Source organism: Zalophus californianus, chromosome 8 (genome assembly GCF_009762305.2).
Source record: "Zalophus californianus isolate mZalCal1 chromosome 8, mZalCal1.pri.v2, whole genome shotgun sequence".
Lineage (NCBI taxonomy): Eukaryota > Metazoa > Chordata > Mammalia > Carnivora > Otariidae > Zalophus > Zalophus californianus.
In genome coordinates, this window is record NC_045602.1 from 24,013,427 (window position 1) to 24,028,184 (window position 14,758).

At 36.9% G+C, this 14,758-nt stretch overlaps 1 protein-coding gene across 18 annotated transcripts in view; it reads left to right on the top strand.

Annotated features, from left to right (window-relative positions):
• The window catches only part of CLIP4 (CAP-Gly domain containing linker protein family member 4), a 94,068-nt gene that overhangs the window by 70,080 nt on the left and 9,230 nt on the right, over positions 1-14,758 (top strand). For 8 of the 18 annotated variants that reach the window (XM_027621915.1, XM_027621912.1, XM_027621918.1 and 5 more), the window contains 3 exons: positions 1,071-1,135; positions 6,640-6,712; positions 11,873-13,625. In XM_027621915.1, coding sequence (XP_027477716.1) covers positions 1,071-1,135; positions 6,640-6,712; positions 11,873-12,194 — 460 coding nt within the window. In that variant the 3' untranslated portion in view covers positions 12,195-13,625. Of the gene's footprint in view, positions 1-1,070; positions 1,136-6,639; positions 6,717-8,121; positions 8,818-11,872; positions 13,626-14,758 lie in introns of those variants that run through there. The other 10 variants (XM_027621924.1, XM_027621925.2, XM_027621926.2 and 7 more) reach the window with 5 other exon arrangements.

A 14,758-nucleotide genomic window follows, 5' to 3' on the forward strand; every position in this document is an offset into this window, starting at 1 on the left:
CACCAGCTTTCACTGAGTTCATACCTTTTTTTCTGTTAATATATAAATCATCCGGTATTTCTTTGCAGAAATTCCAAGAAGACTTACTGACTAGATCTAATCTTATCTCTCTACCTACTTACCTATTTTTTGCTTAGGTGGTCTTCATCAGCACAGTATTAATTTTCTTATTCTTAGTTCTCACGATTAGGTACTTATTATTAATGAACTGATCACTGTTAGAATTAAGTTCTTCTCAACTACCCATCACCACCTACTTATCTGTCCTCTTCATCAAGTCCTATTTGCGTTCATCAGTCTCTCACTGATTGCCGTAGTGTGTATATCATGTAAAAATGATGCACATGAAGTGCAAGATGGAATTGCAGATATTGTGAGAGTTGCAGGGTTTCTGGATGGTGACCAAGTGTCCTGCAGGAAGTGGGTGACAGAATGAAGGCTTTGTGGGTCAGGTCAGTAAACAACTGAAAGAAAATGAAACTGTGAGGATTGGCTTTTTAACAATGAAGAATGATTTGAATATTAAAAAATACAGACAGACCTGCAGGAAAGTTACCTTTATGGTTGTGCTGAGAGTCAAATATAAAGTAAAAGATGTTGGATTCTATTTAGCCATGCAATTTTATCAGAAAATTACATGCATACGCAGACTGAGTCAGTATTTTTTTTTCAATTTAAGAATGTGATGTTTTTATAATTCTGATCGAACATTTGTTAAATTTAACATAAAACAAATTTATTTTCAGATTTTTAAGTTTCATTTTGGAAGATACAGGTTCCAAAGAAATAAACTCAGGTCTCTATTTTAAGTGAATTTACTTTAAGTTGACTTTTTCTGCATTACTCATCCTTAGATAACAATGATCCCTTCTGTTTTTGTTAGTGCCCGTCTTCAGTGCTAGCCTGAAGTTCATTCTTGGCTCCTAATAGATGCTCAATAAATGTTTGTTGAATAGGTGAAATAAGAAATAACCACTGGTGTGAAAACCTCAGTTAAGCGGCAATCTTAAATCTGAAGACCTGCTACTTCTTCTAATGAGGTTTGCTAATTAGGTTTGTTTTATTCACAGGGTAACAGATTCCCTGGATACTCTTTCAGAAATTTCTTCGAATAAACAGAATCATTCTTATCCTGGTAGGTTTACACTGTTTTATGTTCCTAATAATTATTCCTTTGCTTTTATTCATCAATTTTTTTATATTCTCATATACCTTGTCCTCAGATTATGAGTCTTGAATTTTATGTTATTCTCTTGATTTTTTAAAAAAAATCTTTATCACCCCTGTATAGATATATTAATAAATAATATATATTATAAAATGTATATATATTTAATTGTTGTTGGCTATTTTGTTAGTGTTCCATTAAAATATATTATTCATCCTATACTTGATGGATATTTGTGTTACATTTGTTTTTTTACTACTACAAACTAGACTATTGCACACTTTTGCCGAAGTTTCTCTAGGGTTGCGAGGCATGGGCCATCCAGACCTTCAGCCTTCCTAGGTAATTGCAGACTGTTTGCAGTGCACGTGCCCATGAGCAGTGAATGGGAGCCTCTGCAGCCCCTTATCTCACACTAGTCCTGTTTGATTGAGAAGTCTTTGCCCATCTGATGGATTTAAATTGTATTCGTGGTTTTAATTTGCATTTTTCAGATTATAAATGAGGTTGAACCTCATTTTTTTCTTCTTGATGGGCCATATGCATTTTCTCTTTTATGACGTACCTGTTCAAGTCTCTTGCCCACTTTTTTTTGGTTTGTCTTATTAATTTGTAGGTTTCTGAATATATTTTGGACACTAATACTTTGCCAGTCCTGTGTGTTGTGAATGTCTTGCCTGCCTGGTTTTCGACTTGTCTTTTGCCTCCCCCGCCCCCACCACCCATTTGATGTCTTTTAATAAGCAGATATTTAAAAATTTTAAGTAATCAGAATAGCAAACCACTGGGACACCTGGGTGGCTCAGTTGGTTAAACGTCTGCCTTCGACTCAGGTCATGATCCCAGGATCCTGGGATCAAGTCCTGCATCAGGTTCCTTGCTCAGCGGGGAGCCTGCTTCTCCTTCTGCCTGCCATGGGCACGCTCTCACTCTCTTTCTGAGAAATAAATAAATAAAATTTTAAAAAAAATAGCAAACCATTATGTTTTCCATGTTTTATCTTAGGAAATCTTTTCCTAAAACAAACCCCACACAGATATTTTCCTATATTGCTTTCTAAAAGTTTTGTTTTGTATTTTTGCTTTTCATAATTATCAATTCACCTGGAATTGATTTTGTATATAGTGAGGGTCTAATTACATTTTTTTCCATAGGATAACCATCTGTGTAAGAATGATTTGTATAAGTAGTCCTTAAATATTTGTTGAGATTAATTTTATGGCCTGTGGATTTTTGCCATTGTAATAGGTGTATAGTAGTATCTCATTGTTGTTTCTATTTGAAATTCCCTGATGATGTATGATGTCGTACGTATTAGTTTCCTAGGGCTAGCATAACAAAGAACCAGAGATGGTGTGGCTTAAACAAAGGAATTACTTTCTCAAAATTCTGGTAGCTAAAAGTCCAAGATCAAGGTGTTGGCAGCAGGGTTGGTTTCTTCTAAGGCACTTGCTTTGCCTTGTAGATGGGGGTCTTCCCGTGTCTTAACAAAGTCTTTCCCTCTGTATGTGTCTGTGTCTTAATCTCTTCTTTTAAGGACACCAGTCATCTTGGATTAGGGCTGACCTATTTCATTTGATTTTAACTTAATTGCCACTTTAAAGGCCTCATCTCCAAATACAGTCACATTCTGAGGCACTGAGGGTTAGGATTTTAGCATATGAATGACGGGCACAATTCTCATAACAGAAGTTGAAGATCTTTGCACATATTTGCCATCTGTCCATTTTTGGTGAATTGTTCATTCTGGTGTTTTGCTCATTTTTAAAATTGTGTTCATTGTTTTCTTACTGTTGAGTTTTAAGAGTTTTTTTGTATACTTTGAATGCTAGACCTTTATCAGAATGTGTTTTGCAAACATTTTCTCTAGTCTGCGGCTTGTCTTTTCATTGTCTTAGCAGTCTATCACAGAGCAGAAGTCTTTGATTTTAGTGAAGTCCAGGGTATCAATTTTTTTTTCATGAATTGTGCTTTTGGTGTTATATTGGAAATGTCATCGTTGAACTCAATGTCATCCTGATTTTCTCCTGTGTTATCTTTGTAGGAGTTTTATAGTTTTGTGTTTTCCCTGTAGATCAGTGATCCAAGGAGTTAATTTTTATGAAAGGTGTAAAGTCTATGTCTGGATTCATTTTTTTTTTTTGCATATTTTAGGACTATTTGTTAAAAAATCTCTCCTTTCTCCATTGAAGTGCCTCTGCTCTTTTGTCAAAGAACAGTTGACTATATCTGTGTGGGTCTATTTCTGGGCTCTCTGTTCTGTTCCGTTGATCTATTTATCTTTCATAATACCACATTGTCTTAACTACTATAGCTTTATAGTGATTCTTCAAGTTTCTTCAGTCTTCTTGATCTTCTCCCTCAATATTATGCTAGTCATTCTGGGCTTTTTGCCTCTCCATACAAACTTTACAAATAGTATCTACAGAACAATTTTGTTGGGATTTGGATTGAGATTGCATTTATTGTATAGATCAAATTGGGAAGAACTAACGTCTTAACGATATTGGGTCTTCCTATCCATGAACATGGAATACCTCTCTATCTTATTCGATTTCTTTCATTAGAGTTTTATAGTTTTCCTCATATAGATTTTGTACATGTCTTATTAGATTTATACCAGTCTATTTCATTTTTTGGTGTTAATGTAAATGGTATTGCTTTTTAAATAATTCCTTTTACCTTATATCAGCTTTCTTTTGGTCAAGTATTTGCTTAATACATCTTTTTCTATCAGCTGTCTTGTAACTTTTCTATATGCTTATGTTTTTGGAATATTTTATAAATAGAATATGGTTGGATTTCACTTCTTTAAAAAATATGGTTTGACAATGTTTGCCTTTTAACCTGAGAGTTTCACCTATTTACATTTATTGTAAGTACTCATATATTTGGATTTATTTATGCTATTTGTTTGCTACTTTTCAGTTTTTTATACTTGTGGTTCTCTTTCTTGACTTTATTCTAGTTATATTCCTACCCCCTCTTGTTCTCATTCCATTCTCTACTTGAATGAAAGTTATACTCTATGAACATACTTCTTAGTAATTACTGTAGGTACTGTAACATACATACTTAGCAAAGTCTAAAGTTGATCATCAGGTGTACTCTTTCCCAAGTGATAGAAAATCCTTAGAAACTGAGTTATTCAGTTTCTATTTTATTTCCCCCACAAATTTTGCATTATTATAATAGTTTTTTAAATATAATTAATAACCAATATTTAATTTGCTCACATATTTACCAGTGACTTTAGTCCTTAATCTTCAGAACTTTAACTTGGGATCATTCTGTTCCTACCACGTGTGTGTGTGTCTGTATATATATTTTAAAGATTTTATTTAAGAGAAAGAGAGCGAACAAACGAGCACAGAGGGAGAGTGAGAAGGAGAAGCAGACTCCCTGCTGAGCAGGGGGCCCTATGTGGGGTTTGATCCCAGGACTCTGGGATCATGATCTGAGCCAAAGGCAGATGCTTAACTGACTGAGCCACCCAGGTGCCCCTACTACACGTATATTTTTTGAAATTTCTTTTAGAAAGGGTCTGTCAGTTTTTGTCTTTTCTAATGATAGTTTTACTGGGTAAACCTAACAATTGGTGAAAATTTGAGTTTGAAAGATGTTGTCTCCCTGTACATTGACAATATAATCTTATTATTTTCATCTTCTGTCACTTTTTTGAGAAGTCTGCTATGAGTCTGCCTAACCCATACTTTTGTAGGTGATTTATCTTTCTTTTTGACTGCCATTAAAGGTCTTCTCTATTTCCTTAGTGTTGTATAGTTTTACTCTGATGTTGTCTAGATGGAGATTTCTTTTTGATTATCCTGTTTGGTATCATGGGTCTTCCTGGATCTGGAAATTAGTATCTTTGATCAATTCTGTGAAACTCTTGTCTGTATACTTAAAATATTTCTCCTTCAATCTCTTTATTATCTCCTTCAGAAGCTCTGATGAGTAGTGTAGTAGACTTTCTCACTTTTCCATGCCTCTTTTATATTTTTCACCTTGGTCTTTCTGGACTGTATTCTAGACATCCTTAGCTCTATTTTCATGTTTCCTGATTCTTTCTTCAGCTATGTTTATTGTGCTGTTTAATCCTACTACCAAGTTTTTAGTTACATAATTTTCATTTCTTTTTTCCTTTTCACAAATCTGTTTTGTAGTTATTTATTATCACTTGTTATTTCCCAATATTTTTAAGTTTTTCTTTTATGTCTTTAAACATTTTAAATATTGTTATTTTTATGTTAAATAATTCCATGTCTGAAGTCTTTGTGAGCCTAACTTATGGTTCTGCCAATCTGTTTCTGTGAGCCTAACTTATGGTACCTTCTTTCCTTGTGAATTTTGTAATTTATTGTTGTGAGGTGCTTATTCTACTCATAATTTAATGTGTAGGAATTCTTTGAGACCTGGGTTGATGCCTCCAGAGAAGATTATATTTACTTTTGCCAGTTATTACTGGAGGTACTGCCAACCTGGGACTACTTTAATTTACATTCCCTGCAATTTTTTTTTATTACATAGATAAAATGAATTTGGCTTATGATCACAAATTTTGAAGGGAGAAAATTTTGCCACCTTCTCAGCATTAAGATTGACACAAGCCACTTTGTTTTGTTTTTGTCAGAATGGTGTTTCATTCTGTTCCTTATTTAAACTTACATTGAGGGTGAGCTGGTTGGAATCTGCATTTTAACCAGGAGTCTTGTGTTAGAGTCCCCCTTTTGTAGGTCCCAGGTTTTATGTCCTTTCCTGTCTCCTGTGCAGCCGGTAAGGCAGAAGCCAAAGTTCTCTAGAATTTAGTGGCAATCCTGTGGTACATCTCTTTGAAATTGTGCCTTTGTATCAGCTCAACGGCATATATATATTTTTAATTATAGTTGTATAAAATTATGCTTGCTTTGATCAAGAGATGGATTCAGCACATCTGGTCTGCCATTACTTTCCAGAACTGGAAATCTTACTCTTTTTTGAAGACATCTTTTTAAAAATGTGCCTTTCATGAAATCTTTTTTTTTCTTTAAATTTTTTATTGTTATGTTAATCACCATATATTACATCATTAGTTTTTGATGTAGTGTTCCATGAGTCATTGTTTGTTTTTATCCTTTCATATGATTTATCAAGATTATAATATTTGAGAATAAAAAGATTCAGCTTTATCAGTGTCTAATTTAGTTTTATTTGGTTTTCAAGAAATTTTATAATAAAAACCTCCAAATGGAATGTCATGATCTTATTTTTGCATATGCATAGTTTGATGAGAAAGGTAAGATAAAAAATTGTCAAAAAAATGTAAACCACTATTATATTCTGTATGTACTTAACTTTCTTTGCTTTCTGTTTCCAAAGAAACATTTCATAGAATAGAACACCTATAGAAGAAATGATAAAAGATACCTTTTAATGAGGACTGCAAATTTGTGATTTATTTTTCCTCTTTTGACCTTAACTTTGACATTTAGGTTTTAGGAGAAGTTTCAGTACGACTTCTGCTTCTTCCCAAAAAGAGATTAACAGAAGAAATGCTTTTGCCAAGTGAGTATTAAGAAGATTTAGAAAAACACTTTTCAAGATGAACATGACAGGATTCTGTGAAGGAAGAAAGTAGATTTTGTACCTTTTGCATTGCTTGGTAGAATTTTAGCACTTACAAGAAAAGGTGTGATGAGTGTATTGAGAAGAGTCCTCCCTCCTTCCCCTGCGAGCTCAATTAAAAATGTCACCAATGACTAAGAGTAGTATGCTGCATATATTTTCAGAGGGTTTAGTACCATTAATAAGAGTTGGAGGAATTTACATTTTATGTTACCATTGAATAGGGTGGATTGATTTTAAACTGTTTATTTAATTAGTCAGAGATTTGATTTAATATTTTCAGCAACACATGAAAGAAATGTCAGGTTTGTTTGCATAAAGTGATCTTAGTATTATTTTAAAAAATACTCCCACTCCCTCTTGTAGAATATACTGCTCAAAATGCTTTTTTTGTTTCTTTATAGAATTTTTTTTTCTTTTTCATTTATATTGATTTCCCTCAGACCCACTTTACTCCCCCTGATGTTTTTCTGACACTCTGGGAAACTTTTTTATTTTTAGAGGAATATGAGGCTCTTCTAGATTGATTGGATTAAGGAGTTATTTATTTTTTTTTTTTTAAATTTAAAATTTTTCCACTTCATCTAAAGGCTAATGCCCGTGGCTGTGGAGGGGTGGGTGGGGAAGGAAAGAAGGACTAGCTGAGCAGGAAAGCACACGTCCTTGCTTAAGTGTGGTACTCTGGAAACCACTAGAAAGTGGAGCCCAGGCGCTGGAACTGGGCAGTCAGCTGAGCAGCAGGTAGGCGGTTTATATAATCTGCTGGGAAGTTACTCCAGGCGTCACAAGGATCTGAAATTTCACTTGCCAACCCTGATTAAGACATTGCTAGGTACTGTTTAGCAGGGTTGGCTGGGGGTTTTGTTTTTGTTTTTTTCTTTCCTTCAAACTTTCACCAGTTTTGAGAGTGTTGAAATTGGTCTCCTCACTTGAGTGGCTGAGTGTGTTAAGAGCAGTGACTCTCTGCTCCAGTTTCTTGAAGATATCCAAGAGTTCTTAGGCAGAATAGGAGAAATACCAGGAAGAGACCATCGGGTTATAAAGGACCCGGGGTTAGGGGCAGTGTCAAAGACCGTGTGCGATGCTGGGGGTGGGGGAACACGATGTGCAGGGAACCAAGGGAAGGACAAGAAATCTGAACCATGGGAATTACGCCGCAGGTATGGGTAGACACAAGATCATCTGCTGACACGAGGGAAAATGTGAGGACCTTCTCTTTATTTTCTATAAAAGTCAAAAGAAATGAAGCTTTACTGATCCTTGTACAGATTGAGACTAGTACCTGTTTAAAAAAAACCTCTCTTATTGGTATAAAATCAATTTTAAAAATAATTGATGTTTGCTTATAGAGTACGGGACTGAAATGTTTGGTGGACACTGTTCTGAGGAACAAGAGGAAGACTTTGGGTGTTGGCAGGTAGTAAGAGAGGTGCCTGTGACCTTGGGCTAGGGGAGACGTGGGGGTGACGGCTGGCCTTCTGCCGATGGCACAGGGGGGATCGGGTACTGTGCTGTGACCAGGCCGGAAGCACGATGGATTCTGAAGACTGGGTTGAAAAATGAGTTCGTTGAGGTTCCCCGCACACTACCATTTTCTTGTTTATTCATATGGAAATAAATGATACTTCCAGAAGAAACATGGAAAACGTAGTGGTATGAAAATTCCTGGGGAGGAAACTTGAAGGGTTTGTGCAAAGGACGTGCCTGCCCCACATGAGAGAGGACGTGAGGACAGGCGGGCAGGATCTGGTTTTCTGCGTCATTTGTCGAAATGACAGTGATGAACGCATTTCATTCAGAGGACAACATGATGGCAAGGGGCTTGATGCAGTTCTCATGTTTTCAGAATTCTATGTGGATCTAATGCCAAGAATAGGACTAGAGAGGAAGGGGGCTTGGGAATTGAACCCGGCACCACAGTGATCTGGTGGTCACGAGGAGTCCATCCTCGCCCACCTGGCATCCGGCCTGCATCTGTGTCCTGTCACCACATGCAGCCTGGTCCTGCCAGCTTCTCTCAGCGCCTCTCCGTGCTGTCACGGCGCGTCCCGTCTGTGGGATCCAGCCTGTGGACACGGTTTGTGTGGTCAGCTCAAATTTGAATGTCTTTAGGCAGAACTCGCAGAATCCTGTTTGCTGCATGTTCCATTATGTCACATCATCCGTTTGCATTCACTGCCTGTGCCTTGAAGCTTCTCAATTCTCAAACACACGATGAAGTCCAGATTCACTGGCACGGCATCTGAAGGCCCGCCTGCACGCACGGCTCCTGTGTGTGCCCCTGACTTCGGTCTCGTGGGGATAGCCTCACCGGTGAGGCTTACAGGTCACTTCCTCACTGAAGGGTCTTCCCTGGCCCTTAAGGGAGGATAGACTTCTTCCTCCTCCTGTGCTCCTTCTGCACCGCACACAGTCTGTATTGTGGTATTGATGACATTTTACTGATTATTATGCACAAATCTAGAACCTAACCCTGGGCCTGCCATTTCATAGGTGGTTAGTTAATGTTTTTGAATGAGTAGCTCTGAAATGTACTGTAATTCCTAGTTTCTCACTTCCCTGAGCTTTTAGAGCTTTTAGAGCTTTTAGACGTAACTTGAATCAGATCATTCTTATTAGAATGTTAACTCTTCACCCAAACCATGAGTTTTTGGTTTAGATCTCGAATTCATTTATTACTAGTTTATTACTCTTAAAACTTTTTTGATTATGAAAGTTGATTGTACAAAATTTGAAAAATTATAAAAAACTAAGTGCAGATAAAGATCATCTGTAATTTTTATCACCTAGATGAAATTATCACTTCGTTTTGGTGTATACTTTCCTAATTTTTTTCCTAAAGCATGTATCTGAATTTTAAACCAAGATGGACAAATCAGATTCTCCATACCCTTTGAAAGTTTTTCCCTTAATAAATCCTGTATTCTTTAACAGTTTTCCTCAGTGTGGCTTTTGCAGTATTTTAAAAGACTGTCCTGTGATATGGAAATGTTTTTATGGCATAATAATAAGTGAAAAAATAATAATTTAACTAAGAGTAGATGCTAGACTTTTCATACATTTTCTGTTTCCCTCCCTTCGTGTGTGTGTGTGTGTGTGTGTGTGTGTGTGTGTGTGTGTGTGTGTGTGTATTCAGGCAGATATCCAGCTCTATTTCCTTCTGGTTCTTTCCTGTTTTCTAATGTATGTATTTAGCTGTTTAATTTATTTGGAAATTATTTTAACATACAGCGAGTGGTAAGAATCATATTCTTCCCCCCCAAATGATTTTTACAGCACTCCTAGTTGAATGTTCACTCCTGTCCCTACTGATTTGAAGTTTTCCTTTTTAATCACATAAGAAATTATGTGTATTTCTCTAAGGTATCTTTTCTGTGTCATGTAGAAGTACCTTCTTGTGCCAGAGCCCCATTGTTTTAGTTATAGTAACTTTAGAATTTAATGTGCTGGCAATGTAAATCTTTGCTGTGTTATTTTTCACTTTTGTGTTAATTACTAATACCCATCTGTGGCTGTAAGCACCTGGCCTTTGTGCTTGGACCACCTTGCACGGGAGCCCCATCTGTCCTCTTCACCATATCTCCGACCATAGGCAAATAGCTTAATTTTTTTTGGTCCTCAAATTCCTCTTCTGTTCAAAGGGAGATAATATCTATGGCAGTGGCTTGGGTGAGGTTGGATAAGATAGTGGATGGAAAGTGCCTGGCACATAGTAGGTGCTCAGGAAATGATACATGGCATCATTTTTATTTGAAATTTAGACTGATTTTGTGAGGTTGCAAATATCCCTCGGGGCGGTGAATTTAGGGAGAATTGACACATATATGTTTCTATCCAGGAGCAAAGCTTGTATATTTTTCTTTTGTGTGTTCTTCAGTAAAGGTTTGTACTTTTCCCAACAGGTGTTATGCATTCTTTGTTAACCTTATCATTGTATGTGTATGTTTGTAATAAATAATACGTTTTTCCATTATATTTTCTGACTAGAATTCTATCACGTGTTGGCAAATGTGGCTTGGGACAAATCTTTGGACCTCAGTTTTCTTACCCATGAAATTAGAGTGGTCTTCCTTTCTTACAGAGTTGTTAATGGAAGGAAATGCAGTGTTGTGTGTGATAGTGTTTTAGGAAATATAGACAGTGAAATGGGATAGAGAACCAGGAGGACCCGGTTTCTTCCAGGCACCATGCAGTTTTGGTAACAGGTTCTGCCTTGTCTCTACAGTGGGAACGGGGAGAGGTTTTGTTTTGGAGGAGAGGTGGTACGCGGGTGGAGCCTGCAAGGCTTCAGTGGTGGTGGTTTGGGGAAGTCTCAGGTCATGTAGGGCAGCAAGAACCTGGTGATGTTTCTATTGAGTTCCAGGCTCAGCGACTTCACAGTGACAGTGGAGGGTGCTAGGGACAGTATTGGCTTGAGGCCTTGGATGAGTTCCCTGCTCAGTAGTTTTTTGCTATCAGGTCAGGTTGGTGGTGGGTGCCAGGACACAGTTCATTATAAATAACGTTTTGTAGAGAAAAGGAGAGGAGTCCTGTGTCTGGAAACTAAGATCCTCCTTACTGTTAGTGACAGGGAGGGTGGTAGATCCTGAAGTGTGGCTGGAGTTCATTCATAGAAGATATATATAAATTTATTTTATAAAGTCAGAGATGAGCAGTTTCTAAACATTGTTTTTCAGGTAAATAAATGTTTAAAAAGTGAACAGAAGGTCATTTTAATTTACCATAGCCCTAATGCTACGTTCTTTTTTTTTTTTGCTTTGATAATTGAGCGCAGTTAAACAAGTTACAAGTGTATTTTTTTCTAGTGGCTATTTTTACAGAAAGTAAAAATTGTGTGTGTGTGTGTGTGTATTTAGAAATTGCTAGTGAAATCTTGAATCCAGATTAGGGTACTATTAAAATAGCCAAGAGAGAAAAATGTTTCAAATGTTGAACAAAAGTATATCCTAAGGTGGCTATTTCGAATACAAACAATCAGGGTGTGAACAGAGAGTATTTTGTTTTGCGAATGAATCGTGACTGTGGCGGTGGGAAGGGATCTGACAGATGGCTTGTGTTGCTTTCCTGCTGAAGCCGTCCCCTTGCTCTTCCCTCCGCCAGACCGAGACCTGCCCTGCGCCGCAGTTGGGGCAGCACCACCTCCGCTGGGAGCGGGGAAGGGAGCGTGAAGCTGCACGAGGGGTCCCAGGTCCTCCTCACCAGCTCTAATGAGATGGGGACCGTTAGGTATGTGGGCCCCACTGACTTTGCTTCTGGAATCTGGCTTGGACTTGAGCTTCGAAATGCCAAGGGGAAGAATGACGGAGCCGTGGGTGACACGCGCTATTTCACCTGTAAGCCAAACCACGGAGTCTTAGTTAGGCCAAGCAGAGTAACCTATCGGGGAATAAATGGGTCAAAGCTTGTGGATGAGAATTGTTGAGTTAAACTTCTAACATATTCACTGAGCTCATATACATGCCTAAAGAGCCCATGGCCAATGGTTTATTTATTTAGCCATTATTTTAGATTTGAAAATAGAGCTATCTTCCTAAAAAAAAAAAAACATAACAATTCAGAGAGACTCCTTTAGAAAGCTAGAAATCTGAACCATGGGAACCATGGTTCTCTTAAAATAAGTTCAAAATAAGCATTTTTAAGAGCTTTTAAGGCTTTAGAGCCAAGGACATTCTGAGACTTAGGGAAAAAAATGTGCCCTTAGGTAACCAACTGACGTTGCTTACTCGGTTTCATTTTTGCACATAATACTGGATTTTTCATAGGCTGTCATCCGTGAGAGTTTTCACAGGCTTTGGTTAACATATGACCGTCACATCCTTTTTTCTGTCAAGTATTTTTGGAGTTTTTCTTTCTGTACTAATAAGTGCAGTAAGAGAAGAGCAGCTTATGATTAGTGTATTTTTCTTCTCTCTTTTTTTTTTTTGGAAATGATTTGCCCTTTCAGGAATGCCTCATCTAGAGATATGTTAAAACTCTGGAGTCGAATGGGCCTTCGAGGCTCTTCTGCTGAGCCTCTCAGCTATTGCCAGATAGAGAAATGGAGGTTCTAGAGCAGTTCTTTTACCCAGAGTGTCTAACTAGCTGATTAACAGAGCTCAGAATAGAATGGGGGTCTCCTGACCTGTGGCTCGTGCTCTTTCCTCTACACAAAGTATGTAATCACAGATTTTTCTTCTGTGTTGGCAATTGCCTCATCTGAATGAACTACAAAACCCCATCATTAGGTTTATGAATTCAAGTCATAATTGGAATTTTTTGCACGTACTTGTCTAATTCCTTATTGGACATACCTATAAAACACACACACGAAGCACTTTTAAAACAATGCACTTTCATCTTTGTGGAGAATTTGCCATTATTTCTTCCTGGGATATGAAAAACATTTAGAAAAATTATATTTAAGAGAAGAGAATAAATTAAGATGTGTTAGGAAGAATATAATAGTTATTTAAATGTTTATGATTTCTCGATGTTTTTGGTTCTAATCATAAAACTGGTGTTGTGTTTGCTACCTTTGCTGTTTTTATGTTTTCAGTTGTTGCAAAATTCAGCCTGTTACAAAGCTACAGAACTGTATCATGTTTTTGTATTTCTTTTTGAGCACATGTTAACAAACTGGGCTTCAAAATATAGTGATATAATGTAAAACATTTGTGCTGTGGATATGTATTGACATTTATGTCTTATATGTGTAGAGATTTATCTTTTAGTGTAGATATGTAGCCTTTAAACGACACAGAAATATTGAAACAGTTTACTTTATAAGATTAAAAGTATCCTTTAGAATGGAGGTCGCTTTGTGCTTAGAAATAATATGTTGAACTATTTTGCAATATACTATTTAAAATCTAAATTCTGTTGCTTCGCTGCCTTTTTAAAAAGAAGTGTGGTATTTCAAATATTGCCAGAGCTATTTTCCTGATATACATTTGCAAAATATGGCTGCTTTATAATCAAGGAATATTTTTATTGATTGAAGAAAATGCCTGTATTGCAATTCAAAAGTAAACTTATTTTATTATACAGCTTATTTCTTTAAAACTCTATTTATACCTTAATATGGAATTCATGATTACTCTGAACTTGGGTGTCCATAATTCTTCCTGTTAAATATGAAACACTCTAAGAAACAGTAATGCCGACTCTAAGGTCAGGGAAACAATTGTTCTCATATTTAGATTAGGATCATTAAATCCATATAATGTGTATGTTTACATATACTATACATACAAATGAAGTGTTTTCATTTGTGTTTTGCTTACTAAATGTCATTCACAGTTCAATTCTTGAGCATTAATAAAAAAGGGAAGCTGTTTCGGTCTTGGAGTGTTACCTTGTCGTCCCCCTTCCGCATCGCGCCTTCTCTCAGTAACTCACAGTGCATGGGCCCCGTGCGTTCGTTTTTTGTCTTTACCGCAATGACTTGGATTTGTCCTGGCCCTCTAGGGTCTTAAAAAGTATCATGCTTTCTAGGCAGCAAGTAAAGTTATATTTTTAGCCACCCTCCTACTGTCTCGTTTTGATGGACAGAGAGCCATTTAAGAGAAGAACGGGTTTCTAGAGTTTTCTAAAATTGCTTCGCTTTCTTTTATACCAATGCGATTTCATTTGTTTATTTAGGGTAGGATAGACTATTTTGAATTTAAATTAAAAAAATATAAATAATTACCTACATTCTACTACAAAGCTTTATTTTTTATTTTAGGGTAATTTGGTGGGAATATTAGGTGCATAAAAGTGTTCAGATGCAGATGTTTGCCAACTCTGAACTCTGAGACATTGCAGTCTTGGTCTGAGACGCTTGCACCCTTCTGTCCAGAACCGTATATACCACCCCCACTCCGTATCTGATTTTTCTCCTTCGTATTTACCATCCTTGATCAGGCTAGACTTTTTGCTTCTTATTTCTCTCTTCCCTCACTAGGTGGAGGGATGGATTTGACTGGTCCATTGCTTTATCCCTGACACCTGGAGTAATACCTGCAC